This window comes from Polistes canadensis, unplaced genomic scaffold (assembly GCF_001313835.1).
Source record: "Polistes canadensis isolate GaletaPanama2010 unplaced genomic scaffold, ASM131383v1 scaffold_46, whole genome shotgun sequence".
Lineage (NCBI taxonomy): Eukaryota > Metazoa > Arthropoda > Insecta > Hymenoptera > Vespidae > Polistes > Polistes canadensis.
The window spans coordinates 672,960-699,765 of NW_014569593.1; the positions used below are offsets into that span (position 1 = coordinate 672,960).

The window sequence follows — 26,806 nt, forward strand, 5'->3', positions numbered from 1 at the left end:
TAAGAGATTACAATTTTCGATTAAAGTAAACTATTTTAAAAAAGTATTATATTATTTATAATACAATAACATAATCATAGTAAATATAATCGAAATTTAAAATGTGCAATTCAATAGTAATCGTCGGTCTTTGTTTTACATAATATTCTTTCCATAAAAAATTCCGTTGTTATTATTTTGATTGTAACATTAAGCAAGTATTACGTAGAGTCCAAAGTCYTATCTGTTTTCTTTACTTCCAACTTTGTTATGTAACATTATCCTTAGTAAAATGATTAATTAATTAGATTATTTTATTTTGAGCGTATTAATAATGAAACATATCGGGAATAAAAACAAAGATGATTATTGAATTATTCCTGGAATGATATTAGAAAATGATATTTTTAAATTATATCTAACGTAAGTGATAAGATTAGTATTTGCGTAGTAGAGAGAGAGATTAATTCAATTTTATGCTTGTAATGTGCTCATCACTTCAGTCTACTTTTGAACTCCTGAGATGATGTACGTTACAAGTCGTTTCTTCCCAAGAAACTTATTTCATTAATCTAGTTTATTCATCAATTAATATACGAGGTAATAAATTTAGTTCATGTGTTTAAAACAAAGTTGTTTAACAAGTGTACAACAAGTGTAARAACTAACCAGATAAAGTAATCAAGATAAATCATCTTCATTCAAAATGGCGATTATTGGTATTTATATATATATATATATACAAATATTGGGTTGGTAACCAAGTAATTGCAGATTTTTTCAATAAAATAATAGTTCTTTTATTTACTTGGAATGAATTTTAATCTATGATGTATTATTCATACTGTTTGATGCCCTTATAGCATCTATCTTAGAACTTGAAAATTCCACGCTCGTAAAAATTCTGATCCTTTTCGGCCAAGAAATGAGTTTAGTGAGATTTTACAGTGTCATAATCATTGAAAGTTTTACTACGAAGGGAATTGTCCAGGGATCAAAATAAATGGTAATCCGATGGCGCGAGATCAGGGCTATATGGTGGGTGTAACATCAATTCCCAACCAATACCCATGAATTTTTTACGAGTGGCCAAAGACGTGTGCGGTCAAGCATCGTCCTGATGGAAAATGACACTTTTACGATTGACCAATTCTGGTCGCTTTTTATTCAATTTGTGCATTCAATTTGTCCAGTTTCCGACAGTAGACCTTCGAATTAATGGTTTGGTTCCTTGGAAGCAGCTCAAAATACACCGGACCTTTCCAATCTCACCAAATTGACAGAAAAATCTTCTTTTGTTGGATATTTGCCTTTGAAGTGGTTTGCGATGACTCTTTAGGCATGCACCACGATCGTTTTCGATTGACATTGTTGTACACAATCCACTTTTCGTCTCCAGTGATGATTCGTTTTAAAAACGGATCGAATTCATTGCGTTGAAGCAATAAATCGCAAGCGTTGATGTGCTTTGTCAGATGAACCCCTTTCAAATCGTGCGGAACCCAAATATCCAGCTTCTTAACAAGCCCGACACGTTTTAAATGCTTCTCAATGGCTGTATGTGAATCTCCCRTGTAGTTACATGRCAATCCGCTTCGATGATGGTTTTGATTTCATCCTGGTTTTGATTTCAACTGGTCGACCTGAACGTTGGTCATCTTTAAGAGAAAAATCTCCAGAACGGAATTTTTCAAACTAATTTCGGCATTGCCTTTCTTTAWGGRCTTYATCACCATATACATCACGTAACTTTGTGGCAGCTTGCACTGCATTCTTTCCTTTACGAAAATAATAAAGCAAAATATGGCAAAAATGTTCGTTTTTGCACTCCACATTAATATTGAGGTAAAAAAAAAACTTTAAGAAAATATCTACGTAATGAACTTGTAAAGGTAGGTAAGGATGATACCTAGCATATATATATATAAGAAGAAGAAGATCATAATATTTAAGAATATCATAAAAATGGGAGCGAGAGACGTCTATAAATGAAATCAACCAATTAATTGGTTGCCAACCCAATATTTAATTTTTTTCTTTATTCCTATCATTGTTTTATGTAAAATATTGCAATAACTTTATGAAATATTACATATTTACTATGTTAAAAATATTCGCAGGTTTCAAATTCTTTATTAATGGATTGTTAATTGTTTTAACACTCGCCGTTGTATTTTATTTGTGGATGAAATACAAATTATCCTATTGGAAAAGACGAGGTGTACCTTCTTTGCCACCAAGTTCGTTACTACGCCAATTAAAGGATGTAATTTTGAGGAGTAAATCTGGAAGTACGGCACTCGGAGATCTTTATCTGGAGGCTAATGAAAAGGACAAATTTTTCGGAATATATATCTTACATAAACCATTTTTATTAATAAAAGATAATGAACTTGTTAAAACGATACTAATCAAAGATTTCGATGTCTTTTGTAATCGATATTTTTCAGCTAAATCAGCTAATGACTTAGCTACTTTTAATCTTTTTTCCGCAGATAATCCTGAATGGAAACATCTACGGTAATAAACTGCTTAATCATTGATTATTAAATTACAGAAAACTACATAAAGACCTTTACATTGGAATACAATTATAGCGTCAGTACAAAGATAAATTTATTCTGGCAAATCGGAATTAAAAAAATATAACCGACACATAAAGATTTATTAAGAATTTCTTTAATATATAAATTATTATTTTAATAATTTTTTTTTTATACTATGATAAAGTTATTCTAAATTATTCATGATTAATTTCGTTTATSGTATAATAACTTTACACGCGTAAAGACGAAAACAAGATAATACAAGAYTGTGTCTGATTTAATTGCGTTAATTAATGGTTTTGAATACTATCCAAATGCAAATAGGTAATTATTCGATGATCTAATAGATAATGATATAACTTTATTTTAATAGAGTTAAATTATCTCCGATTTTTACGAGTGGAAAAATAAAGAAACTATTTTATCTGATGCACGAGACATCCGAAGCAATGCAAGATTTTCTTCAAGAAAAATTTGATCAAAATTCTAATGTTACGATCGATGCTAAGGACGCTTTTATGAAATATACTACCGATGTTGTATCTACCGTGGCTTTTGGAATTCGAACTAATTCGTTCAAGGAGGAAACTTCCGAATTCTATCGACAAAGTTAGCAAACGATCAATATTTACAATTGTAATTATGTCGTAATCAAATAATAATAATGACTATTTTCATATATCCATACAGGTCGTTTACCTTTCAAGTCAAATTTAAAAACGGCATTCACATTCTATGCAGCTTTCTTCTTTCCCGAATTAAATAAAAATATTGATTTTAAAATGATGGGAGAGGCCAGGGAGTACTTTAATCAACTTTTCTGGGATACGTTCAACGAACGAGAAAAATCTGGAATTAAAAGGGGAGATCTTATCGATTCTCTTATTGAATTAAAAAATGAGGAACAAAATGACAATTTCATCAGTAAGAAGCGAAAGTCAATTCGATGTTTTTTGAAATATCCAAATTAAATTTAAGCGCGCATATCAAACGATAATAATAATATTATACAAATGATAAATATGTACATTTATATAATAATGATAATGATCATTTAGAATTCGAAGGAGACATCCTAATCGGTCAATCACTGATATTTTTTATCGCTGGTCGAGAGAGCAGTGCTACTACGATATGTTATACTCTTGCTGAACTCGCAAGAGAATCAAAATTGCAAGACAGATTGAGAACGGAAATACGTGAAACATTAAAATCCGATGGATTCACTTACGAAGCCGTGCAAAAAATGAAATATCTACATCAGGTGATCTCGGAAACTTTGAGATTACATCCACCTGCACCGATTATAGACAGAGTTGCAACGAAAGATTATATGGTAATTGAAAAGAAAACTTGAAAAGTTCATTATTCACTATTTTTACAAAACTTTTTTACGTTTTATACGTTTTTCTTAAAACGTTTCTTTATATTATGGAAAACTTTAATTATATACTTTAATTGTAACGTGTATATATATAAATTGTTTTGTATTTCATGTAGATACCTGGAACAAATGTACTTATAGAAAAAGGAACACCCGTTTATACAGTATTAACTGGCATGCATTTTGATCCGAATTATTTTCCTGATCCATTACGTTTCGATCCTGATCGATTTAGCGACGAAAGAAAAGCAGATATTCTACCATATACTTACATGCCTTTCGGTGATGGGCCAAGAGTCTGCATTGGTATGTCAAAATTGTTTCAATGTTTAAACGAATACAATATGTTTGATAAATAATTATTTCTTTTCATTTCCAGCCCAGCGAGTAGGCATGTTASAAACTGCAGTTGCTATAATCCGAGTGATTAATAATTATGAAGTTTCATTGAATTTAAATGGAAATTATAAACCAGATCCTACAAATATGTTCACAACACCTGGTGAAAATTTCATTTTGGATTTCAAGAAAATAACTGTGGAGAATTAAAAATATAAAATATGTAATGTAACGATTACAAGGATTTTCTATATATAATAATATGATTCTAATAAAAGAAAAAAATTAGCAATTGTACTATATATATATACACTTTTTAACTTTATAAATATATATACATATATATTTGTATAAAAAAGATTAACGATCAAATCTATGCTTTCTTCGTATTTCTATTCATTCATGTTTATTTAGATCATAACTATTATTATTTCGGTAAAAGAGAAAGGTATTTCTTAAACTCAGGTATGACACAATCTTTAGGATTTAAAGAAGCTTGCGTTGTAAGTAAGTCGCTTAAATATTGAGGGAAAAAACACAGAATCCCTTTACTCGCTAATCTAGCCCAATCTATAGGTTGTTGGGTCTGTTTTGTATTTACGAAACAATGAGTTATTTTTTTTCCTGAAGAATTTACGTCGTAAGGAGGTCTGTAATAAACAACAATTCATTACAACATTATTTTTTATCACACATATTTCATTTTTAACGTGATACAAACCTAGCCTGTACAACAGTACCACCTCCTGCCTCGATAAGTCTTTGAAATTGATCATATTTTTCTTCTGAAGCAAATAATAGAGCCACTATATCATGAAAAGGTCCACGAGGTTCCTTAAGTAATGTTGTTCTCCATCTATAAGCTGCTGCTGCTATTGCACAATTCACCTCTCCTATAGGATCCGGTATAATTCCTTTACTTTTTGGATTGCCCCATTCATATTTTTCTTCCTATAATTTTTATACAAAATAATCATCTTATATTTCTATACAAATGAATAATACATAATTTAGTAAATCGATACTAACGTCCAAAAAATTACCATTAGCTTCAGAATCTCGTAAATACATGCAGTGTATAACCCATTTGCCAGCAGCTATGCTGCCAAGCAATTTTTCATTTCTCGATAGTTTCAAGCACATTAAGTGTGTTGCGCTTGGATCAAAACTGGCATCAGAAACTACATCTCCACCAAGCTTTCGTATTACCTGTTCGTGGATTAATCTATCCTGTTATATAAAAATGAAATGTTATAATGCGATTTACGTTAATCCTTTGTTCCTAATTTTTTTTTCTTTTTAATACATTTTTATTTTATACAAACCCTTATTCCAGAAAGCATGAATTTTCTTCTAACATAAGGTTGGGTATGGTCATCTTGATCATCTAATGTCATATTTTTGTTTGAATTACAATTACTTCGATCCTTGTCATCTTGATGAATATCTTCACTATATCCTAATTCATCGTGTACTGTGGACTATGTTAAAAATATATTCTGATATGAATAAAGAGGATTTAGCAAAAATATACAAAACAATAATAATCTCAATCTATATCTAAAAACTTACAGGTCTAATCGGTTTACGAAGACCAGGATCTTCCCATCCTACAGTATCTGGCTGTGAATCTTTGTAAATAACTGTAAAGATTATACTTTATAAAGTGTATTCATTCTATCGGAAGAACAATCAATTACATTATTTACATACATTTATGAAGAGAATCCGAAGGTTCTGTATGTTCGTATCTTTTGTTATTTTCGTTCGATATTGATTGCCTGTTCTCAGCACTTGAACTCCGTTGAAGTGCTTGCTCCAATTGAGCTATTTGCCTGTAACAAATAACATATACACGTATGTTTGTTTTAAATGTTTTATCAATATCAAGAATTGCAAGAATCTTTAATAAAACTTACAGATTTATTTGTGCATTTGCAATTGGACTATTCTCTTGAGAGAAATGTAATTTTCTATTAATTGAATTACTTTTGTAAGGTGTATCATCGTTCTCTTCATTTTTTTTGGATAATTCGTTATTACTATTATCACATTTAGGTATCATCGAAGTATTAGCTTCTTCCTAAATATAAAATTATATTATAAATGTACTATTTATTATAATTTGTAGATATATGTATATAGTATAAGTACCTCAGTCTTTTGCCCTTGATTTTTTAGTTGTTCCCATAATTGTTTCTTCAACTCTGAAAGTGGCTGTAACATTTTATTAATTTAACTTTTACGAAAGAAATATAAAAATAAAAATAAATGCGATAATACGTACTGTACTGGGAGCTCTTCTTTTTGGAGGAGGTTCTTCTACTCGTAAATCTGGAAAATTGTTTACCCATTTGACCCATGCTTTTCTCGTATCTGGAGAAGGATTTGGTTTAAAAACTTGACCGTAAGGTGTTTCTGGTGTGGATACATGAAATGGGGATTGTGGTGTATTATTCATAACTAAACTAAGTCGTTTATTTATCAATGGAGTTTCTTCGTTATTCGTTTCTTGATTCTATATAAAAATAAATATTTATGTTTTATATATTTCAAGATATTTCATTTATATTAAGAAATATTTTATAATTATTTATTACCTTATTTTGAGGTAAATGTCGTTTGGGAGTAAGAATCATTCTAGGAGTAGACATAGCAGATTTAACTGGATTTTCTTTTATATTACTCACATTCGGTGATTCTGGAGGTTTTTCCGGAGCTATCGCAAACCAAAATTTTCAATGAAAAATGATATAATATTATAATTAGATATAAGCTTACTTACCTATTGTTTCTCCGACAAGATAGGGTGTTTCATCTAAGCGTTTTACTCTTGTCCCACAATCCTTTAACCATTCAGCAGTAACAGCTGGCAATTTCCATTTAACTGCTGCTTTGTATTTATGTCCTTCGGGGGAAGGACAGATTAAATGAGTACTAGCATAAGTACTTTTTTCATTATTTGTTTTACGTGCAAGTATGTCTTGACATCTAAAAGACAACCGTATTTATTATTTCATTAAATATCATTAATGTAAAAATATCAGGATATCTTACACAGCTCCAAGTTCTTCTGCCAATTTAGAAAGATACATTCTTTCTACTCCTGTATACATGCTTAAAGTAACGATACAATCTCTTAAAGGATTTATATCTTTACTTATAGAAAATGGTTTATGATAATATTCAATATCAACTATTTGTTCTTGATTTTTACAATCTTCCTGGAAAGATGAAAAGTAACATTTAATATTTTCATTGTTTATAGTAATATTTTATTTATCATTAAAACTTACAACAAATAGATCAGTGACAATTTCATTAACTGAGTGTCTAAGTGGTGCTCCATATATGGGCACAACAGCAAAGTCTGGAATTCCTGGATAAGTATTTGATACAACTTCACCGCCTAAACCAGTAACATTATCCTGTATTTCGTCATCATTGAAGCCAATTATAACGAATGTAAAACCTATGGAGTATTATATGTATTATTCGGTTGTTTTATTTCATATTCATATTGTATTTGAGTTTAGTTATATTACCAGTAAATATTTTTTGAGTAGCATCTGGTTCTTCTTGGCTAAATGGTATAGTGTTACTATTTCTCGACTCTCTGTTTTCTGACATTATCTTTCGTCGATTATTTTTTATACTTGATCTAGGCTCCATGGATGTTTCCATTTTTTTCTCATTGATATCAGAATTATAAGGTTTTAAAAAGTTTTCCACCGATTTATCGGTTACTATATTTAAAAAGTAATTTCTTTTTTAAATAACAAAAAACAATGCATAGTAATAATAATAATAAATATTTATTATTAAGACCATTATTTAAGAAAAATTCTTCATATTACCAACAATATTTTGAAGATATTGATTTAAAATGTCCTCTTCATTTTGTTCCTTTGATGCTTTATCAATATCGAAACGTGGAATCGGTGGTCGTTTGGGTGGTTGCAGCATTTGTAAATTCTGCATATTTTTAATTAATTTTAGAAATTGATTATAAATCATTCACACAAATTTTTATATGTTAAAAGTAGAAAATAACCTTTTTACTTAGAGGAGAAGGAGGAGGTTCGTTAATTGTTTTCGTTGTATTGGTTTTCGACTTGAAAAATAAAAATTGTTCTTCTGGTGCGGGTCTTTTTAATTTCATGCTTTCTTCTATCCAATTAATGTTTAATATATGTGGGCTATAAAAATAATGCAGAATATTATCATAAAATGTATATTGAATAATCTAAAACTATCTTCTAAACGACAACGATTTTGTTTCTATACGACATCTGATTAAAATGTTGAGTAAGATTAATGAGAAGAAAATGTCAAATAAATACCACAATCCTGATGACTTCATTAATTTAATTTCATTAGTGGCTTTACTTTCATCTCCAATAATAACATGCGTTAAAGCATCCGATATATCATTCAAACGTGTTGCACTACCTACATTCAAAATTCTATTAAGTTTATCCCTTTGATTCATTGTAAATCCAGCAAGATAAATCTGCAAAAATAAACCATATAGTTGGATAGAGTGAACGTGTTTTATGATTAAGTACAAAAATTAATATATTAACTTACATTGCAGCCATCTAAAAACGGTCCAGCCAATTTGGCTTCACTGAGAGATAATCGTTCTAAAACTGTAAGCTCTGTAACTAATAATAATATAATTTTATTGAAAAACGATTTGTGTTTAGTTTTTGCATTTTTATAATTTGCATCATTACCTATTTTTGTCACTGCAGCATCCAGACTAAAAGTATTAGAAGTTGTCGATGCTAAACTTTCATCTACGTAATTGTTTTGTGGTAATTCACGATTAATGGTACTTATTGTCGAAAAATTTAAACTTTCCATCTCACATGCTATAATTATAGATTATTATTGCATAATAAAATTATTATTTTTATCTAACATACGTTATCTTTTTAAATACAAAATTAAAGATAAACTACCTCGCATTTTTTCTGGCGTTGAACATGCTTTTGTAGATTTAATAAGATAATTATTAAATGGTAAAGCATATCCAATTTTCACACTTTCATATACCCATTCTGGCTTTAAGCATGGTATATTATTCTGCATTGCAAATGTTAACTTGTCAGTTAATGAACTATTTTCTGGCGCAATAACAATTTTAACTTTTAAGCCGTCTAATGGACCCATGAATGTCTGAAATATTGATATATATTTGTTTTATAAGAAATATAATAGAGCGTATAAAATAAGAATGTTAAATCAAATAAAATTACCCCTCCATTACTATTTATCAAATTCTTAATTTCTTCCTTTTGTCGTTTGGATAAATTTGTTGACGTAACAACTAAATTCATAAATACAGGACACTTATATTTATCGAATATTGGATCCTTTGCTTCAATAAAATTATTTAAATTTTCTTCCCATATGGCTATGACCCAATCTTTTGTAACAACCGGTATCTTCAATTCTACAGCTCTCTAAAGAAAATATTAATATAGATGAAATAATATTATATTTTTTATAATGTGACATAAAGGTAATATCAATTGATCTCACTTCATATTTTGCAGACATGACACAATTTGTAATTAAGTGTGTTACACAACTACGTAATTGTTTAGTAAAAAAACCTCCCATGTATTCTACCAATTGTTGTATCTGAATCTACGGACACATATGAATTAGTTAATGATAAGAGATGTAAAACTTTTATCAATGGTAAATTGGTAAAGTACTTTCATATCTGGTGGCAATCCGGATACACATATGCAAAGTCCTCTCATAGCTGTCGTAAAAATTGGACTTGTGCCTTCTGGAATAGGTTCTCCATTTAAAAAACATGTTATTAAACATCTTGGCCCAACTATCCTGCTAAAATATACAAGCAGGTAGAATTAACAAATAATCTTAACCGTATTACATAAATACTATTGAGCTAAGCAACCCTCCACTTACGAACACTTAAATTCCTTTAACTGTTCAAAAATATTGCCTTTAAATTCTTCTAATACTAATATATCTGTCTTCTCAGGTTTTAATTCTTGACAATCCTGTTCGGTAATCCATATAGATTTAATATTATAATCACAGCATTTCTGAAATAATGATATTAAATAAGATCTGATTTATTCTGTTATCGATTGGAAATATATCATTGCAATTTTATAATTGTGTACGAACATCAAAAGCATTCCACATATGAATAGAACATTCATTTTCAGATTTATATTTGTTTGGAATAACAAAATATATATTTATGTTACAATCTATTTGGCTTCCTTGGCTCATCATTGTTAAAACTAGAAATAACAACGTTATAGAAATTATAAAATAGAAAATTAATGTGTTGCATTAAATTTGTGTATATTTTATTATTATAATATTTTATGATAATAAATGTATATCTTATTTTACATAAAAGTTTTCCATCACGTTTAAACATTTCTAAACTTACCAAGAAGAGACTGCTTATTTCGGAGGTTAGGTTATGTTCTTATTTAATATCTAAAAATTTATTTAAAAGAAAAATTCTTATTTAAATTATATAATGCGATATATTTAATGTACCTCGCGGACTTTTGATTATTATAGCAGAAATATTTAAATGTCTAATTCACGTTTGACTTTTCCATGACAATAGTATCTACGAATGAACAGCCTCATGCCGCTAAAAAGTAACTACTCTAGTTTTTAAAATCTTTCGAGATTGTCAAGAAGCATATCAATGAGCATAATCTAAAATATATAGTACTTTTTTTTATTAATTATTAATTAGAAAAAGAAAATAATTATTTTTTGCATATAATAATATATAAAAATTTAATATAAAATACAATTATTTTATTTTTTTTTATATTTTAATTCGATTTAATCGAACCATTGAGCTCGGTTTACCATACGCATACAACGAAATAAATTTGAAATTGTTGAAATTAATCAATATGTTATATTTTTGCAAAAACATTTTTAGGATTAAAAAAATGAAGACGGTAAAGAAATAACGCAAAAAAGAAAAGTTTTAAATTTATGAAATATACAAAAGTAAATGAGATAATTATAAATAAATTAGTGATAAATATGAAAATGACACATAACCAATAAAATTATAGATAAAATTAAATAACGATTTATTCGTAGAACTAAATTTATATGTTATTAAATTAAAATGAATCCTACCACTCGTTCATTGGCTGATTCTGAAAAATCAAGTTCATATCGATTAGATGGTAACATAATCGTTTCTAAGCAGATGTAGGTTTATCACATTTTCTTACCCCTTGGCTATAGTCTTTGATGATAACTCATAATTGTTTTCAGAGAAACAGAATTGGATGTATTATGTATAACTTATACGGAAACATTTGAATTTTTGGCGGCAGGATTAACCGATGGAACCATACAATTGTATAAAGCTAATACCGGTGAAAAAGCTAAATCTCTTCGTGATACTGAAATTATACAAAATCCTGGATCAGTAACGGCTGTCAAACATAGACCTGTTCGAAAAACACATCCGATAACTAACACTCTAATCGCTACTTGTTAGCATCTTTATTTAAAATATATTGTAACTTTCGATCGATAACCGATTATTTTTAGATAATTGATGTTTCGAATAATCAATATAATTATTAGATGTAAATGGATGCATCAAATGTTGGCATTATCCAAGTTCACAATGTCTCTACACGATAAGGGAGAAAAGACAAACATTAGGTTTAGCTTATCATCCTAATTTGCCAAAATTTGTAACGGTTGGCGATGATACAAACGTCTGTTTGTACGACGAAGAAACAAAAATTCAGGAAAGGGTGTTTCATGCGAGGTATCATTTAGTTTTCTTCGATTTAATCTTATACAAAATGAAAACAAATATTAAAACAAACAACAAAATTATTTGTTTTCAAGTGAAACACTGGACGCAATAGACGGACACAAGTCTCGAGTATTTGCTGCCTGTTTTAATCCAAAATCAGCGCACGAGATAATAACCGGTGGTTGGGACGACACCGTAATGTTTTGGGATACTCGACAACCATACGCTCTTCGTCATATATCGGGTGTTCACATGTGCGGAGATGGCCTTGATATAAGTCAGAATGGAAAAGATGTATTAATGATTTATTTATTTATTCTATCTATCTATCTATCTATTTATTTATCTATCTAAAGACTCTATTCAGATAGTCTTGTTATTTTACTTTTTAAAAAGATCCTGACATGCGCTTGGCAAAGAAAAGATCCCATTCAGTTGTGGGATTATGGAAGTGGCAAACTCATAACAAGTCTCGATCCTGATAACTTATCTTCCATGCTCTATTGTGGAAACTATATAAGTAATCTTTTTATTGCATGCGGAGGAACGGATGCAAATTTATTTAGAATCGTTGATCTGCGTTCTCACTCCGTAAGTTTGTCTCTAATCAAAGATACTTTAAACTTATCAGATATCAAATATTAAAATATCACGTAATTTTCATTTGTTTTTTTATTTTCGTCGTCGTAGACCTTGGCAATGGTGAAAAATTTGTCTGAAGGTGTCTACAATATGGCACTTGGACCGATCGATACGAAATATGCGAAAAGAACGAAACAACCAGAAGCGCATTTGCCCAAACTCGCTTTCTGTTCCGGTACAACAATTTTCGAAATTAAAATCCAATTGAATTGATTTTCACCTGTCAAGGTGTCAAGATTTATATGTTTCGCGCGAATAATTAAGGAACAAAAGGTACACATACATACTCTCCACCATCTCTGATCTTTCTCAAGCAATAAACAATGTATTTTATTTAATACAAACTATGGTACAAAATTTACACAGAACAACGCACGGTTTTCTTTTTATTATTATTATTATTTTTTTTTCTTTTTTTTTTTTTCTTTTTTTTTTCTTTTTAAATCTTTTTTTCTTTTTTTCTTTTCTCCACATTATTTCTCCCACACGTTAAAATAACGCGCATGTGGATAATGATACGCACAATTTCTCGTTTATTAAACGCACACACTTAAGCGGATGATGGACAGTGAACGTAGGAGGAGCGAGGAAGTAATCAAAATGAGGGGGGAGGTGGTGGGAATTACTTTAGGAAAGTATTTTACGAAGGGACTGAATGTAAGGAACCGTGAGGAGGAAGGGAGGGAGGAATGAGAGAATGAGGGGGGTGAAAATGATGAAATATAGATTAATTAGTTTGAAAATGTTGGGACACATCGATTCGCGAGAAATACAAACTTACTTACTTACTTGATATTCGAGGAGGAAATTTTTTTTTCGATAGACTCGAAAAATGGCCGACTCTCTCTATCTCTATTTTATTTTATTTTATTTTATATTTCTTTTTTTCTTTTATTTGGCGCTAGGATTACACGCTTATAAAGAGAAGTTTTGCTCGAACACGCTTAGAGAGCAAGAACGCGCGCGCGTTGTTTTTTTTCTTTTCCATAATTTTTGTTTTGTTTTGTTTTTTTTTTCTTAAAAAGACGACGCTCGAACGACGAGTACCTAAATCATTTTTTTTCTTCTTCTTCTTCTTCATTTTCTATTACGACATTTTTTTTTTATCTTCTTACATTCGAATTTTCGATTTCTATAATAAAGCTATACTAAAAATATAATTGAACAAACAAATTATAATGATCGTTGGAAAGAGAGGACACTCTCGTTATTTAAAAAAAAAAAAATAAAAAAAAAAATAAAAGAAAATAAAATAAAGAATATTAAAAAGGAACTCTCTCTCTCTTTCTTTCTTTTTCTTTCTCTTTCTACGACGTGGTGGCATTCATTTCAAAATCCTCGTAGAACGAGTTTACTTAATTAGACTATAATAATAATTAACTTTTCTAGCTGAAGTGGGAGGAGGGACTTTGGAGTGAACTTGAATTTTTTACTTTCTTTATATCTCTTTCTCGCTCTCTGCTATAGTTATCGCATATCGATTGGCCTAAAACGATCTTCTCGACGAGCTTCTTTTTATTTATTTGGTTGAAAAAAGTCGTACGGTAATAAAATATATTTATACACGGTAATCGTAGTGCGCTTCTGTAAAATTACGAACATTGGCATTACGCTCCTGCAAAATAGTCGCGTTGTTCATCGAAGAGTAATATGTTATGTTATATGTTATGTATTGTATGTATGTATGTATGTATTTTTATAAAAAATTAGTCGTCAATATGCGATAAAACTGTGATGTGGATATCGCACACATTATGATCTTCTTTCTTTTTATAATTAATTTATTTGTATTTGTAATTTGTGTGTATATTTTTACTATTATTATTATTATTATTATTAATTATTATTATTAATTATTATTATTATTATTATTATTTTTCTTCTTATTCTTCTTCATTATCATTTGTTCAAAATCTAAACTCTCAATAGCGTCCCGATCTCGAGATAGATGACTTTCCTCGTTTGTCGAAAGGGGGGGAGGGGTGAATGGTGGATGGAAAAATGGGGGAGAACGGCAGGAGGGGGGGGGGGGTAAAGAAATGAACGACGAATCGATGATATGTTTCGAAAGGACGATGAATATAATCTACGCGTCACGTCTCGCAGCCCTTCTTCTCTTTTTTTTCTTTTTTTAACAGCTAATCTTGTACTTTTGGTTTGCAGGAGTTTAATATGATAAATACATATATATACACATGTATATATATATATATATGTATTTATGTATATATATATATATATATGTATATGTATATTTTTATTTATACATATATATATACATATATATAAAATGTAATAATAAAAGAAAAAAGAAGAACATAATTGGAGAAATAAAAGTAAAATATAAAAAAAATGGGAACAATGAGAGAAGAAAAAAAGAAAAAAGGTAGTGACAACAGCGATATTATGAAGCGGATTAATACGATCGATCGAACTGAATTAATCGTAATTACTTAAACACGACGATTTATAATAGTAAGAGTACAAATAGTAGGATAATTAACGATCAATTAAAATATGAAGGTACATGCATCTCGTGAGCGTGATAACGAGACTATTATTTTTTTTTCTTTCTTTCTTTCTTTCTATCTATCTATCTTTTCTATACCCGAATAGTTGAACATAATATACATATTATTATTATTATTATTATATCGTGTGCGAGAATCGTTTCTTTTATTTTTTCTTTCTTACCATTTCTCTTTATTCTTCTTCTTATTTCTTATATATCGAGTTAGAACAACACAACAGATAAAAGAAGCTCCGATCTGAGCTAAATGAATTATTTTGTTCTTTTGACGGGAACGATTCGAATAGAGGTAATTAAATTCGAATTATATACACATATACATATACATATACATATATATCGGGTGCTCACCGATCCCAGTACCTTCATCGAATCACACTCGCGCTTTTTTTTTTATTGACAATCGCTCTTTTTAAACATTCGTTACTTTCTCTCATTTGCTAATTTTGTGTTATTACATCGCACCACTTAAAAAGTACATACTTTTCTTCCTTTCTCTTCCTTTCTTTCTAATCACATGAGACTCACTATAAATTGCTAATAGTGTTGTTTTTATCCGTTTCATTTTTATTTATCTATTTATTTATTTATTTATTTATTCATTTATTCATTTATATTTATTTTCCATTTTTTATTTATTAATTAAAATCGATCTCCGAGGTGTCCTCCTCGTATAGCCTTTCTTTCTTTTTTTTTCATTTTTCTTTTTTTAATATATAACCTTTCTTTTAAACGTTTCAATAATTAATCACTCCCCAACAATGCCATAGATTAGATAGATTATCCTCTTTTCTTTTGCTTTTTTCTTCCCCACCCTCCCCCCACCCCTTTCCCACCTTCTCTATCACTCTCTCTCTCTCTCTCTCTCTCTCTCTCTCTCTCTCTCTCTATTTCTTTCACGTTTTAACATTATTTCCGATGATTTATGTATCCTTTTTTTGTTTTATTGTAATTATTATCATTATCAATATAATCCGTAATTATTAATATTACGTATCCTGAAGAAACTGAAAGCGAAGCTGAAAAGAAACCAAAAAAAAGCTACGTCTTCTTCATGAGCGATGCCCAGACCTTACATTCACAGCCTGACTGAGCATTCGCCATTTTAAACGGAAACAAAAAAAAGCCAACGACGATGCTTCACGCGTTCCTTGGAACATACATACATTAATCGGTTCATATAATATTTTATCTCACATCATCATTATTATTATTATAATTATTATAATTATTATTATCATCATAATCATCATCATCATCATTATCATTATCATCATTATCATCATCATATTTTCACCATTATCATCATAATCATCATCATCATCATTATAATCAAGCACAAACGTCGTCGTCGTCGTGTACAATGTACATTATTACTTTTTGTATTATCATAAAGATAACGCAACGTTTGATTTTTCACGTCTATATTTATACTCTATACAACAACGCTAATTTTACGACGAGATGTTAAATTAGGAATAACAATTTTCGTAGACCTTTCACTTTCTTTTCTGTTCTTTTTTTTTCTTTTCTTTTCTTTCCTTTCCTTTCCTTTCCTTTCCTTTCCTTTTCTTCTATTCTATTTTATTCTATTCTATTTTTTAATTCTATATTTCTATTCTTCTATACTATTTTCTTTCTGATTTTCAACTGTGCACCATTTCTCATCTCCGCGTGCAGAGACAATTTAACTAATACACCAAGCCAAAGATATGTATTGACGCATCTCTGAAAGAGGAAGGAACTAAAGATTGGTTGTTCGTTTATCTTAACAACAGTTTTCAATAATGTGATTAGAAAAAGGGAAAGTAAAAGAACAACAAAAAAAAAGAAAGAAAAGAAAAGATAAGAAAAGTAAAGAAGAAAAATTAAAGATCATCCTTTTTTTTTCTTTTTCCCCCTCGAAACAGAGGCGCGAACGACGAATCTTGATATTTTCTCTCTTTCTTTTTCTCTTTCACTTTAACTCGATAATTATTTAAAAACATTCTCATCGCACGCAGTATCGCATTTAAAAATCTGTTCGAGGAGCAGCAACCAACAACCACTCGCGTTGGCATGTAAGAGATCACACGGTTTCAATCGTGGCGGGGAGGATTTGAGGGAGTCATTGACGACGGGGGAGAAGAGGGGGCGGTGGGAGGGCAAGGGGTTACTTAAAAATGCCAACCTAGCAAGACTCGCTACACACGTTGGCAAACGCGCGATTTTAACACACTCATTTTATCAGTCGTCCTATAAACGTAAATCGCTCGTTCAGCGTCAAAAGAGTATTTAATCTTCTCTTCTCTTCTCTTCTCTTCTTGTTCCTTGTTCTTTGATAATCCATTTTTTACATGGTATTGTAAACTGGACTGTTGTGCCTAGGCCTGACCTGCAGCCTGGCAAGCGGATGAGTTCTGCCGTGCTGCTGTTGTTTTTTACTAGCTGCCTTAGCCACTACGCTAGCGACAACGATACTGGGCGAAGGTACAGGTGGTCTACCAGGTGTTTCGCTCGTCGTTTCGCCAAAAAGCACATTAGAGTGATTATTATTGATCATAATTGGGGCCGATCTCCTGGCAAATTCTGGCGCAATTTTCGACTTAGCAGGTGGATGAACCTCCATAGAGTCCCACTCCTTGTCCTTGTGACTACGCAACTGTACGTCCGATGATCTTTTAGAGTCCGCCGATGACGGCTTGGCCACTTCGTATTTACCAACCAACACCCTAACCGAGAGATCTTCCGTAGCGTTTTGGACAACGCTAGAATCGTTTCCCTTAACCTCTTTGTTGTCTTTGGTTTCACCGACGCTAGACGAGGCTTGGATCTTTGATTCGTTGTGAGGTATTACCGGAGATGACGGTAAACTACGAATCTTAACGTCCCTTTTCGGTCGCGACACGATCGACGAGCCCTCGTGATGATTATCACAGGCACTATCGGAAAAGTTCTTCTCTAATTTCGTTGATTTTGCCTCGAATTCCTTTTTGAGATTCTTAACGATACCAGATGAACTCCTTGGACACTCGGATTCCGGTGAATCGTCCACGGATAAACATCGTTTGCTAAACATCGATTTGTTGCTAAGATTCTCGAGGACCATTTTATGATGTTTCACCGAGGGACATTGGGTTGTATTAACGACGCAGGGACTGGACGTTTCGCTTTCGGATCTGCACGATCTCAAAGACGCAGGTAGATCAGAATCGGAAGATAAGGAGGAAGGTGCTGGCGCGCTGGTTGACAATCTTCCGACTTGTCGTATAGAAACCGGTGAAATGTCGATACCACCGAGCGGGCTCGGCGAATTTCTCGCTGTTTCTACTTTGAGATTAGACGTTTCTTGGCTAGGCGAGGAATCCCTCCTTCGTGGGGTTGGCGAAGAAGAAGTGTGGTGGTGAAGTAAAAGAGAATTGTAACCTTCGACAGGAACCTCATCCGATTCGGCCGTCAACAATCTGTCCTTATCCTCGGCGTCAGAATTTTGAGTACAAACGCGTTTAACGCCGGCAGTGCTGACACCTTCTTCGAGTTTTTGCTTGGTACGTTTGACCGTTCCAGGATGCCAAGGTATTTCCTCCTTGTCGTAAGGGAAAAGACCGCTTGATCCTAAGAGGTCGGAGGGTCTCATATCGTATGATCCCCAGGAACTGTTTCTCGAAGGTAAAGTTGCCCACGAGCTGTGCACCGAATTGTTGTCGAGAACAACCGCGCTATCGTAACTACTCCAAGAACTTTGTCTACTTGGCGAATCCCTCGTACTCGGTTCGCCACGTCTTTCCTCGCGATCAAACACCCTGTCCAACTGTGCACTGAACGGATCACCATCCCTTTTCACTTTCCTACCGAGACTAGTCGTCGTCGTCGTCGTCGTCGCAGTTGTCGTTGCAGTTGTTATCGTCGTCGTCGTTGTTGTTGTCGTCGTAGTCATTGTCATAGTCGTCATAGTCGTCATACTCGTTGTTACCGTCATAGGTGCTGCAGTCGTTGGTCCACACGCGACACATTCATTATTCTCACTGTTACTCACTATTTCTCCGTTAGCCTTGAGGCTATTGCACGAGTCAGAGCACGTTGCGTCGGTCGTTGCTGTCCAGACTAGACATTCACTGTCATTTACATTCTCTCCACCTTGTTCTTCTTTCTTTCTACGTCTTTTTTCACCTGGATCCCAGACCACTTGTTCGACCGTCAAAGAGTCCGATGTTGTACCTTGAGATCGATCAAGACCATTTTCCAATGGCTTTTCTTCTTCAATTTCTTCTGGACTTTGGGGCAATGGTTTACCGTCCGAATCCGAACCAGGAGATGAGGGCTTGCTACTAGCTGCTTCAAATTGATTCGTCAGATTCAAAACCAAACCCTTTCGTCTTTGACCTTGCGTTTCCGATTTGTTCGTCGCGGTTTTGTGTTTCGTGCAAGGTGTGTCAGGACCCGGAAGATGAACTATCTGATTCTGGGACACGCTATAAGACTGACCATTATCACAAGGCATCAAAACGTTCCGTGCTTCTTGATCTATCGTTGATTTTTGATTCGAACCACGTAAAAGGTCTTCCCTCGTCACCTCCGTGCTTCCTACTTTGTCTATACTTTCTAATGATTGCGACAGTGGAGCTAAAATGATACAACAATAACTATCAATTATATATACTTAAGCACAATTCTTAACCCTTTCGCTACAGGCGATTTTTTATTTGTCTAACGAATCCACCAACTTGTTCGTTATTTTCTCATAGATAACGATTTCAAAGTTTAACGATATATGAAAAATGATGAAAATTAATAATAAGAAAGTTATTAATAAAAAGATGTAATAGAAAATAATAAAAGAACTCGAGAAAATATATTGAATATAACGTACGTATTCTAAGAAATAAAATTCAACCTAATCTAGAAAATAATGACGACTTATAGTCGTCCGTAGTATAACGAAAGGGTTATTATTAAATCGATCAAATAAAGAAATAGATTTTTACCAGATGGAAGCATGTTTTCCGCTAGTTCCACGTTAGGCGACCAACTTTTGGGCCTTTGATTACTTTTCTTCAATTCCAAACCGGATATCTCTTGCAAACCGTTATTTCTATTATCAATTTTTTCTTCCTTCTTCGATTGATCTTTCACCGACGAAGGAGATTTTAAATTAGTGTCCGATTTCGATCTTTGTAATTTTTCTTTGTTCTTCATGGCGTCTAAAATACCCTGATACGTTTCCAATTGTAATAGAAAACTGTTGTTAGGTTTTATACAATTGCGCTTTTCCTTGACGTGTTTCCACGCCTGAGAAAAATCCCAATTGTAGGCCTTCATCGCGTATGCTATCACGACCGAGGCTGACCTTGAAACGCCCATCTTGCAATGCACCAATACCTTCGAACCTTCCTTCTTTGCTTTAGTTATATACTTGAACGTGTCATCCCAGTGCTTTAACAAATCCGTTTTCTCATCGTCGTAAACGCGAACGTTCAGATACGTGAACATTCCCGGAAAGAAATTGTCTATTTCACGGGTCACGTTTAAGATGTGTCTCACCCTGAAAAACATAAAGATATATAGATTAGATAAATGAATTTATTTTAAAGATAGGATATATATACATAATATTATATTTCAACTATATTATATATAATTATTATTAATATATATTTATTATTATATATACATAATTATTATAATATATTAATATATATATATAATTATTATAATATATATTATATTATATATTCTATACGCGGAAAATGTGAATTATTTATTTGTTAACATAAATTTCTATACCCATTCTTTTGTAATTCCTCCAAATTACTCGCATTCCATTCGCTACCGAGATAAACGTGATCAAATATTTCAGTAGGCGCATCCATTTGTCCCAGTATTGTGAGCATTTCCTGATCGATGAACGGTTTAAATTCACCTAAATCCATATCAAGATCTTCCTCCAATCTTCCTCGGATGTATTTCGAGGTAACTTCGTCGAGGTCAACCGACATCATGATTTCTTTTAACGTTGATCGAATCACTCGTTCTGTCTCGTCTCTTTCGCTTGGTCTATATTAATGTTAACATAAAAAAAAAAACACATAATATGTATATCATTTTAATAATTATAAAAGATATTTGTTTTTTTTTTTTTTTTGTTACGAAAGAAAAAACTTCTTCGTTATTATTACTAACAACAATCTTTTGCGTGTGTGTGTGATTTTTATTTTCTAACATATAATTATAATTATATAAAATTATATTATATAGAATTGGAATAAAAAAGTGAAATATCAAACAAACGTTTATTTTATTTAATAATGTAAATGAATTTTAATAAGTAAACAATTAATACTTTTTTTTAATATTATTTAATAACCTAACATTATAATAATAGTATCGTTATATTTATCGAATAATAAATCGGTATATAAATATCGTAGTATGTATAATACACGACCAAAAGTGGGGCGTTAACCATTTTAATGATCAACTCTACAACAGAGAACACATCTTTGAACAATTTCGTTCACAAAGGGTTAATAACAGATCCTTATGGTATCTTTAAAAGTATAAACATACTATACATCGTATTAAGAATCATCGAACCGAGTTAACAACTTCCAAGAATTTATGTAGGTCAGTTGATGCCCAAATATGGGGATTAGGGTATTAGCACGATCAAACGAAACACATCTTTTTTTTTCTTTTTGTTTACGACTGCGACCCTCTTCTTCCCTCCTCTCCTCCTCCCCCACCCCTAATCCGCCCATTTCGGTGCTCGAATCTATTTCACGAATTCGTACGTGCGTTTCGCATATCCCCCCCTTGTATATATATCATCGAACCCGTTGAGGGAAACAAATAACAAAGGGAAGAGGTCTACTACGAACTCTCTCAAACAATTTTTTATTTTTTATTCTCTTTAGTAAGAGTAGAAAAATTATTTCGGTCAGTAGTAGAGCGCGTGTAACTACATGGGCCAGCGGTGTGTTCATTTCCAAGAAAAATTTGATATAGGTCAGTGTTTCAAAGATTTTCACCGAGAAATTTTACAGGTTGATCGTGCCACGATTGTTCTTTTTTTGTTTTTGTTTCTTCTTCTTTATTAAATTAATATAGAGATTATATTCTAATTTGTAAACAATTTATATATTATAATATACGGATCATATTATTTATTTTAAAAACATTTTATGTGATACAATATAATAATATATTATTGAAGTTATATTTCTTTTGGCGCGCGTTTTGAAAAGTTAAGTTAGATGCGACCGAAAAATCGACACCCACGAAGTTGTCGATATTTACGCGATGCGCGGGAAAATTGAAGTTATTTTTGAGGTTATTGAGGTTATGTTCGTTTTGATAAGCTAAAGAAGTATAACTTCTTACGTTGCGTACATAAATACACGCATCAGTTTTTTATTATTATTATTAATTATATTATTATATTATATATAAATAATTTAGCACGAGAACATGAATTATAAATTTGAAATAAATAAAATGATTTTACATTAAAAATAGATCCATAATCAAATCTTATCCGGAAATGTGTGTCGAAAAGTTTACTTTAAACTTCAACGATCGGAAATTGTTCCTTTTAGAAAAAAAAAAAGAAAAAACAAAGAAAAAACTATGCGAAAAATAATCCTGGAAGAGATCAATTCAGACAAAACGTAATTTAATGAGCAAAAGTTTCCTCGGTTTTATAGCTACGAATCGTTTCAACAATAATAATTTATATGACTACAGGCGGAGGTCGTATAAGCGACGCGTAATGGCGGCGGCGGCGGTCTCGTTGAGGGTAAAACGGCGTTAGAAAGAAATACGTGAGCGGAATATTCAGAGAAGGGGGTGGTAACCAACGAAACCGGTAATTCCTTCATATAACATTCATAAATATACAATAATCGACTGATCCAATACCTTTGAGAAAGACGGGTGGGGGTTGGAGGAAGTTGAGGGGTGGGGGAAGAAGAGTTGAGGGGAGGGAGTAGAAAGAGAACCAATCAGAGAGAAAGAGAAAGAAAGAGAGAGAAGGGGGGTCAGACGTAGAAACTGGAAATAATTGAAGGACGGTGATAAAGTTATGCTCTCGGTTAGTCTCTCAGCTTGTGTGAAATATCCACAGACATACACATACACATATTATATACACGTAGAAAAGTAAATACGTCAGAAACGATCGAGTTTTGGCAAGGAACCAAGCTAAATCCGCGCGGACTAACTCTACCAGCTGGTTTTTGAAAAGGATCCGGTGGTGGTTCCCTCCTATCGATTATTCTCGAATCGAATCGAATCGAGAATCGTTTGAAAAATATTCTTTTTTATTCACGTGGCCCTCTTGTTATGGATCGATTGAAAGATTCGAAGTAAATGATACCCTCCCTTCCCCTATCCCCCCGGCCCGAAGTCTTATAGTTTATTTCTAATCTTTTTTCTTTTTTTTTTTTCCATTACATCCGGATATTTATATATCATTTCGTATATCTGTTTTTTATCGGATCGTTTTAATACGTATTTTTTTATTTGTTTTATTTAATGTTTAATTGAGTATAAGAAAAAATGTTTACTATATATTTATTCGAAATGAATTGTAAGTTTATGTCGGTTATAAATTAAAAATGTTTTTAATACAAAAAATTATACGATCATATTTAAAAGGGACTTATATAAAGGGACGGGATGCAAATTGATTTTTTTTTTTAATATGTTATATTTTTATATTTATATCTTATTGAGTCGACTCAATGTCATTATATTATAGGTCACTGAATTCGTCCTTCCATCGACATCAACGCGGTATTAAAATAAAATGTATTAACCTTGCATACACATAATAATATCACCTTGATATATCGAAAAAAAAAAAAAAAAGATATGTAAAAAATAAAAATAAAAATAAAATTACACTCGTGTGTCCAATAAGTTTCTCAAAATATTAAATAATTCATTATAATATTACGCGCGATATAAATGAGAAATTATTTCAACTAGTAATTATTATTAATTATTCCTATATATTTATATTAAAAAACAAAACAACAACAACAATAATAATAATAATAATAATAATAATAATAATGCAGACTAGTTGTACTTTCGTATATTGGCATCGTAATATTAAATATACACGAGTCAAGCACATAAATCATAAATATTCAACTAACAACAATTCGGTCAGTTACCCGTGCCACCACGCATATTATTTTGTTACAAAATTAAATTGTTTCTAAATTCAAATAACAAATATTTATTTTAGTTTATCAACGGCCAAAATGATTTGAACGGCCATGAAACGGATATAAAATTTGCTGGCAAACGTATTATACAAAAACAAAAAAAACAGTTTCAACATTTTTCTTATTTTTTTTACACGATACCGTGGTGTGTGTGTTTATAAAACGTTAGCGAATTATTCGAAAAAAAAAAAAAAAAAAACTAGGTGACGATAAATATGAAAGTATATGATTTCTCTGATAAAATTATTCCTCGATTGATTATAAATGAGTAACAATTAGGGTGGATTTATTTTTCTTATTTGAATTTGCAGACAAAATGCAAACTGGTTATTATCTTCTCAATTATCGTGATTGGTTTCTCGTGATAATTCTACTGTTAATATTTTTTTCTTTTTTTTTGCGTTAGCAGAAAAAGGGATGTGAAAGGGGTAGAGGGCGGGGGGTGGTACTCACTTGTTGCGTACACTATCCGGAGAGGGTGGTCGTCGGGATTCCAAATTATCCATTGCATGCCACTCGTTGAGGCACGACCGATCACTCTCGATTCGTTGTTCATAGTAACTGACCCAATCATGAGATAATCCACCCAGGAAATAGTTTTGTTCGCGTGCCTTGCTCGACACCTTGTGTAACGTTTGCAGAGCTGACCTGAAAAGAAAGAAAGAAAATCAAATCAAATCAAAGTTTAACCAATTGAAATTTCGTTTCCCGTTGTATGTGCAACATTCGATTTTTTACGATTACTACTATTACGTTATCCAAAGTGTTTATCGTGTTAATAAATTGTTAAAAATAATCGATTGTTTTTGGTAAATATTTATTTTGAAAATATTAATTAAACCAAAAAAAAAAAAAAAAAAAAACGCACGAATTTTTGATTCATCCTAATATACAAGAGAATTGTATAGAAGAATACAAAAGAAATCAAATGACACCCTATATACTTGGATAAAATCTCTGAGAACAAGGCTGAATTGCGTATAACAATTTTCTTACAATTCTTATTATTATTATTATAATAACATTTCTCACGCGTTGTTTTTTTCATAAAGGTATAAGAATAAAAATCTCCTCCACCCCTCCCCTTTAGAGCATACATCCTATGTATGTATAATTAAATTTGAATTGAACTAGTATCGCGTACGAGAGATTTAATAATATATATTGGATTCAATTCAAATTTCTTCATCGTAGTAAGATCGTTCTATTTGTGCGTCCCGAATTAATATAAATCACGGTCATATAATTTGAATGTATACAATTTATAATGGGATGGGAATAAATTAGTATATTGCTATTGCTTTTCATTTTTATGATGTCAATGAAAAATTTAATAGATATAAAATTATCGTAATTATTATTCAATTGTTCTACGACAAATATACTACTATTATTATTATTATTATTATTATTATGTATATAGAAGTGTTTTGTTTTGTTTTGTTATGTGTTAGTTAGTTCAAAAAATTGGTTTTAGTTTAGTATTTGTTATAAAGTTAGAATATATTGAGATAGAGTATATATAAGAGATGTTAAATATTTTGTATCGGAAGCCCTCCAAACCCGAAAGGGACGGAGTATAAATAAATAATAAATAATAAATATTATTATTATTATTATATTTTATATTATCGTTTTTTTTTTCCATACCTTTAGATTTTCTTAGAAAAGTAATAACAATTTGATAGAACGGAACCTATACTCAACAAGTATTTCTATAACACTGGTAAAGAATAGAAAAATATATAAAACGCGTGCGGTTAAAAACCACCGGGGTACTACTTCTTATCTCGGTGGTAAAGTAACGTTTCCTCTTTACAAGTGGAAAGGTAAGATTTCTTTGTCGTTATTTCCTTTCCGTAACACAAATCCTTATCTTCTTTGCCTAATGAGATTCCTTCGTGTTGCGAGAAGATATCAAAAAAAATGCGTAATTATTTTTTTTCTTTCTTTCTTTCTTTTTTTTTTTCAAGAATAATCGTACCTAAGTTATTTCTTTTTTTTTTTTTTTTCCAAACACATGCAAGATTTTTTTTTTTTATATTTTCGTCACGTTATGTTATTTCGTGTTTCTCTTATTTAAAAGAAGAAAAAAAAAAAGTAACAATTTTAAATCACCGAAGAAATATGATCGAATCGGAAAACGTTTATGAAACGCGATTTGACATGTAATTTTTSTTACGAATACAAAAAAAAAAAAAGAAAGAAGAAGAGAAGTAAAAAAAAAGAAAAAAGAAAACATAAATCGTACTTAAGTTTTTTCTTTTTTTTTTTTTTTTCTAAACACATGCAAGATTTTTTTTTTATTTTTTCGCAACGTTATGTTATTATTTCGTGTTTTTCTTATTTAAAAGAAGAAAAAAA

The 26,806-nt window shown here is 31.3% G+C and overlaps 4 protein-coding genes across 6 annotated transcripts in view; 2 read left to right on the top strand and 2 right to left on the bottom strand.

Annotated features, from left to right (window-relative positions):
* LOC106785158 (cytochrome P450 6k1-like) overlaps positions 1 to 4,615 on the top strand; it is a 24,519-nt gene extending 19,904 nt beyond the window's left edge. The window contains exons 9-12 of the mRNA XM_014745359.1: positions 3,216 to 3,449; positions 3,584 to 3,861; positions 4,026 to 4,215; positions 4,289 to 4,615. Coding sequence (XP_014600845.1) covers positions 3,216 to 3,449; positions 3,584 to 3,861; positions 4,026 to 4,215; positions 4,289 to 4,458 — 872 coding nt within the window. The 3' untranslated portion in view covers positions 4,459 to 4,615. The remainder of the gene's footprint in view (positions 1 to 3,215; positions 3,450 to 3,583; positions 3,862 to 4,025; positions 4,216 to 4,288) is intronic.
* LOC106785176 (DNA topoisomerase 2-binding protein 1) lies at positions 4,455 to 10,915 on the bottom strand. Of its 3 annotated transcripts, XM_014745403.1 has the most exons (26): positions 10,697 to 10,915; positions 10,423 to 10,541; positions 10,198 to 10,337; positions 9,978 to 10,113; positions 9,799 to 9,906; positions 9,513 to 9,719; positions 9,216 to 9,432; positions 8,988 to 9,125; positions 8,839 to 8,915; positions 8,592 to 8,761; positions 8,303 to 8,447; positions 8,106 to 8,223; positions 7,794 to 7,994; positions 7,545 to 7,720; positions 7,306 to 7,472; positions 7,034 to 7,239; positions 6,849 to 6,967; positions 6,536 to 6,766; positions 6,403 to 6,465; positions 6,168 to 6,331; positions 5,962 to 6,083; positions 5,821 to 5,891; positions 5,574 to 5,729; positions 5,278 to 5,478; positions 4,970 to 5,199; positions 4,455 to 4,898 (listed from the first exon to the last, which is right to left on the bottom strand). In XM_014745403.1, exons 2-26 carry the CDS (start codon positions 10,531 to 10,533, stop codon positions 4,676 to 4,678), a joined length of 3,897 nt encoding a protein of 1,298 aa, XP_014600889.1. In that variant the 5' UTR covers positions 10,534 to 10,541; positions 10,697 to 10,915; the 3' UTR covers positions 4,455 to 4,675. The 3 variants fall into 3 exon arrangements, with proteins under 3 accessions (XP_014600889.1, XP_014600890.1, XP_014600887.1); XM_014745404.1 differs by lacking the exon at positions 10,423 to 10,541; XM_014745401.1 differs by having other exon boundaries at positions 8,839 to 9,125; positions 9,978 to 10,110.
* Positions 10,916 to 11,340: 425 nt separating this feature from the next.
* LOC106785237 (WD repeat-containing protein 38-like) lies at positions 11,341 to 14,712 on the top strand. The gene is made up of 6 exons (XM_014745518.1): positions 11,341 to 11,493; positions 11,560 to 11,783; positions 11,878 to 12,067; positions 12,151 to 12,352; positions 12,455 to 12,649; positions 12,749 to 14,712. The coding sequence occupies exons 1-6, from the start codon at positions 11,408 to 11,410 to the stop codon at positions 12,911 to 12,913; spliced, it is 1,062 nt and encodes a 353-aa protein (XP_014601004.1). The 5' UTR covers positions 11,341 to 11,407; the 3' UTR covers positions 12,914 to 14,712.
* A 2,065-nt stretch (positions 14,713 to 16,777) lies between these two features.
* Positions 16,778 to 26,806, bottom strand: part of LOC106785185 (protein phosphatase Slingshot homolog 2) — a gene marked incomplete in the record, with an annotated part of 122,632 nt that continues 112,603 nt past the window's right edge. Inside the window, 4 exon segments of the mRNA XM_014745418.1 lie at positions 16,778 to 19,832; positions 20,195 to 20,751; positions 20,994 to 21,263; positions 24,896 to 25,090. Coding sequence (XP_014600904.1) covers positions 17,563 to 19,832; positions 20,195 to 20,751; positions 20,994 to 21,263; positions 24,896 to 25,090 — 3,292 coding nt within the window.

Excerpts from the sequence above, each read along its gene's own strand:
- LOC106785176 (XM_014745401.1), bottom strand. The coding sequence starts at position 10,533 with ATGATGAGCCAAGGAAGCCAAATAGATTGTAACATAAATATATATTTT. Across the intron at positions 9,720-9,798 it reads TCATGTCTGCAAAATATGAA|AGAGCTGTAGAATTGAAGAT; the intron begins GTGAGATCAATT and ends TATTTTCTTTAG. Across the intron at positions 6,767-6,848 it reads GACATTTACCTCAAAATAAG|AATCAAGAAACGAATAACGA; the intron begins GTAATAAATAAT and ends ATTTTTATATAG.
- LOC106785237 (XM_014745518.1), top strand. The coding sequence starts at position 11,408 with ATGAATCCTACCACTCGTTCATTGGCTGATTCTGAAAAATCAAGTTCA. Across the intron at positions 11,494-11,559 it reads ATAATCGTTTCTAAGCAGAT|AGAAACAGAATTGGATGTAT; the intron begins GTAGGTTTATCA and ends AATTGTTTTCAG. Across the intron at positions 11,784-11,877 it reads TAACACTCTAATCGCTACTT|ATGTAAATGGATGCATCAAA; the intron begins GTTAGCATCTTT and ends TATAATTATTAG.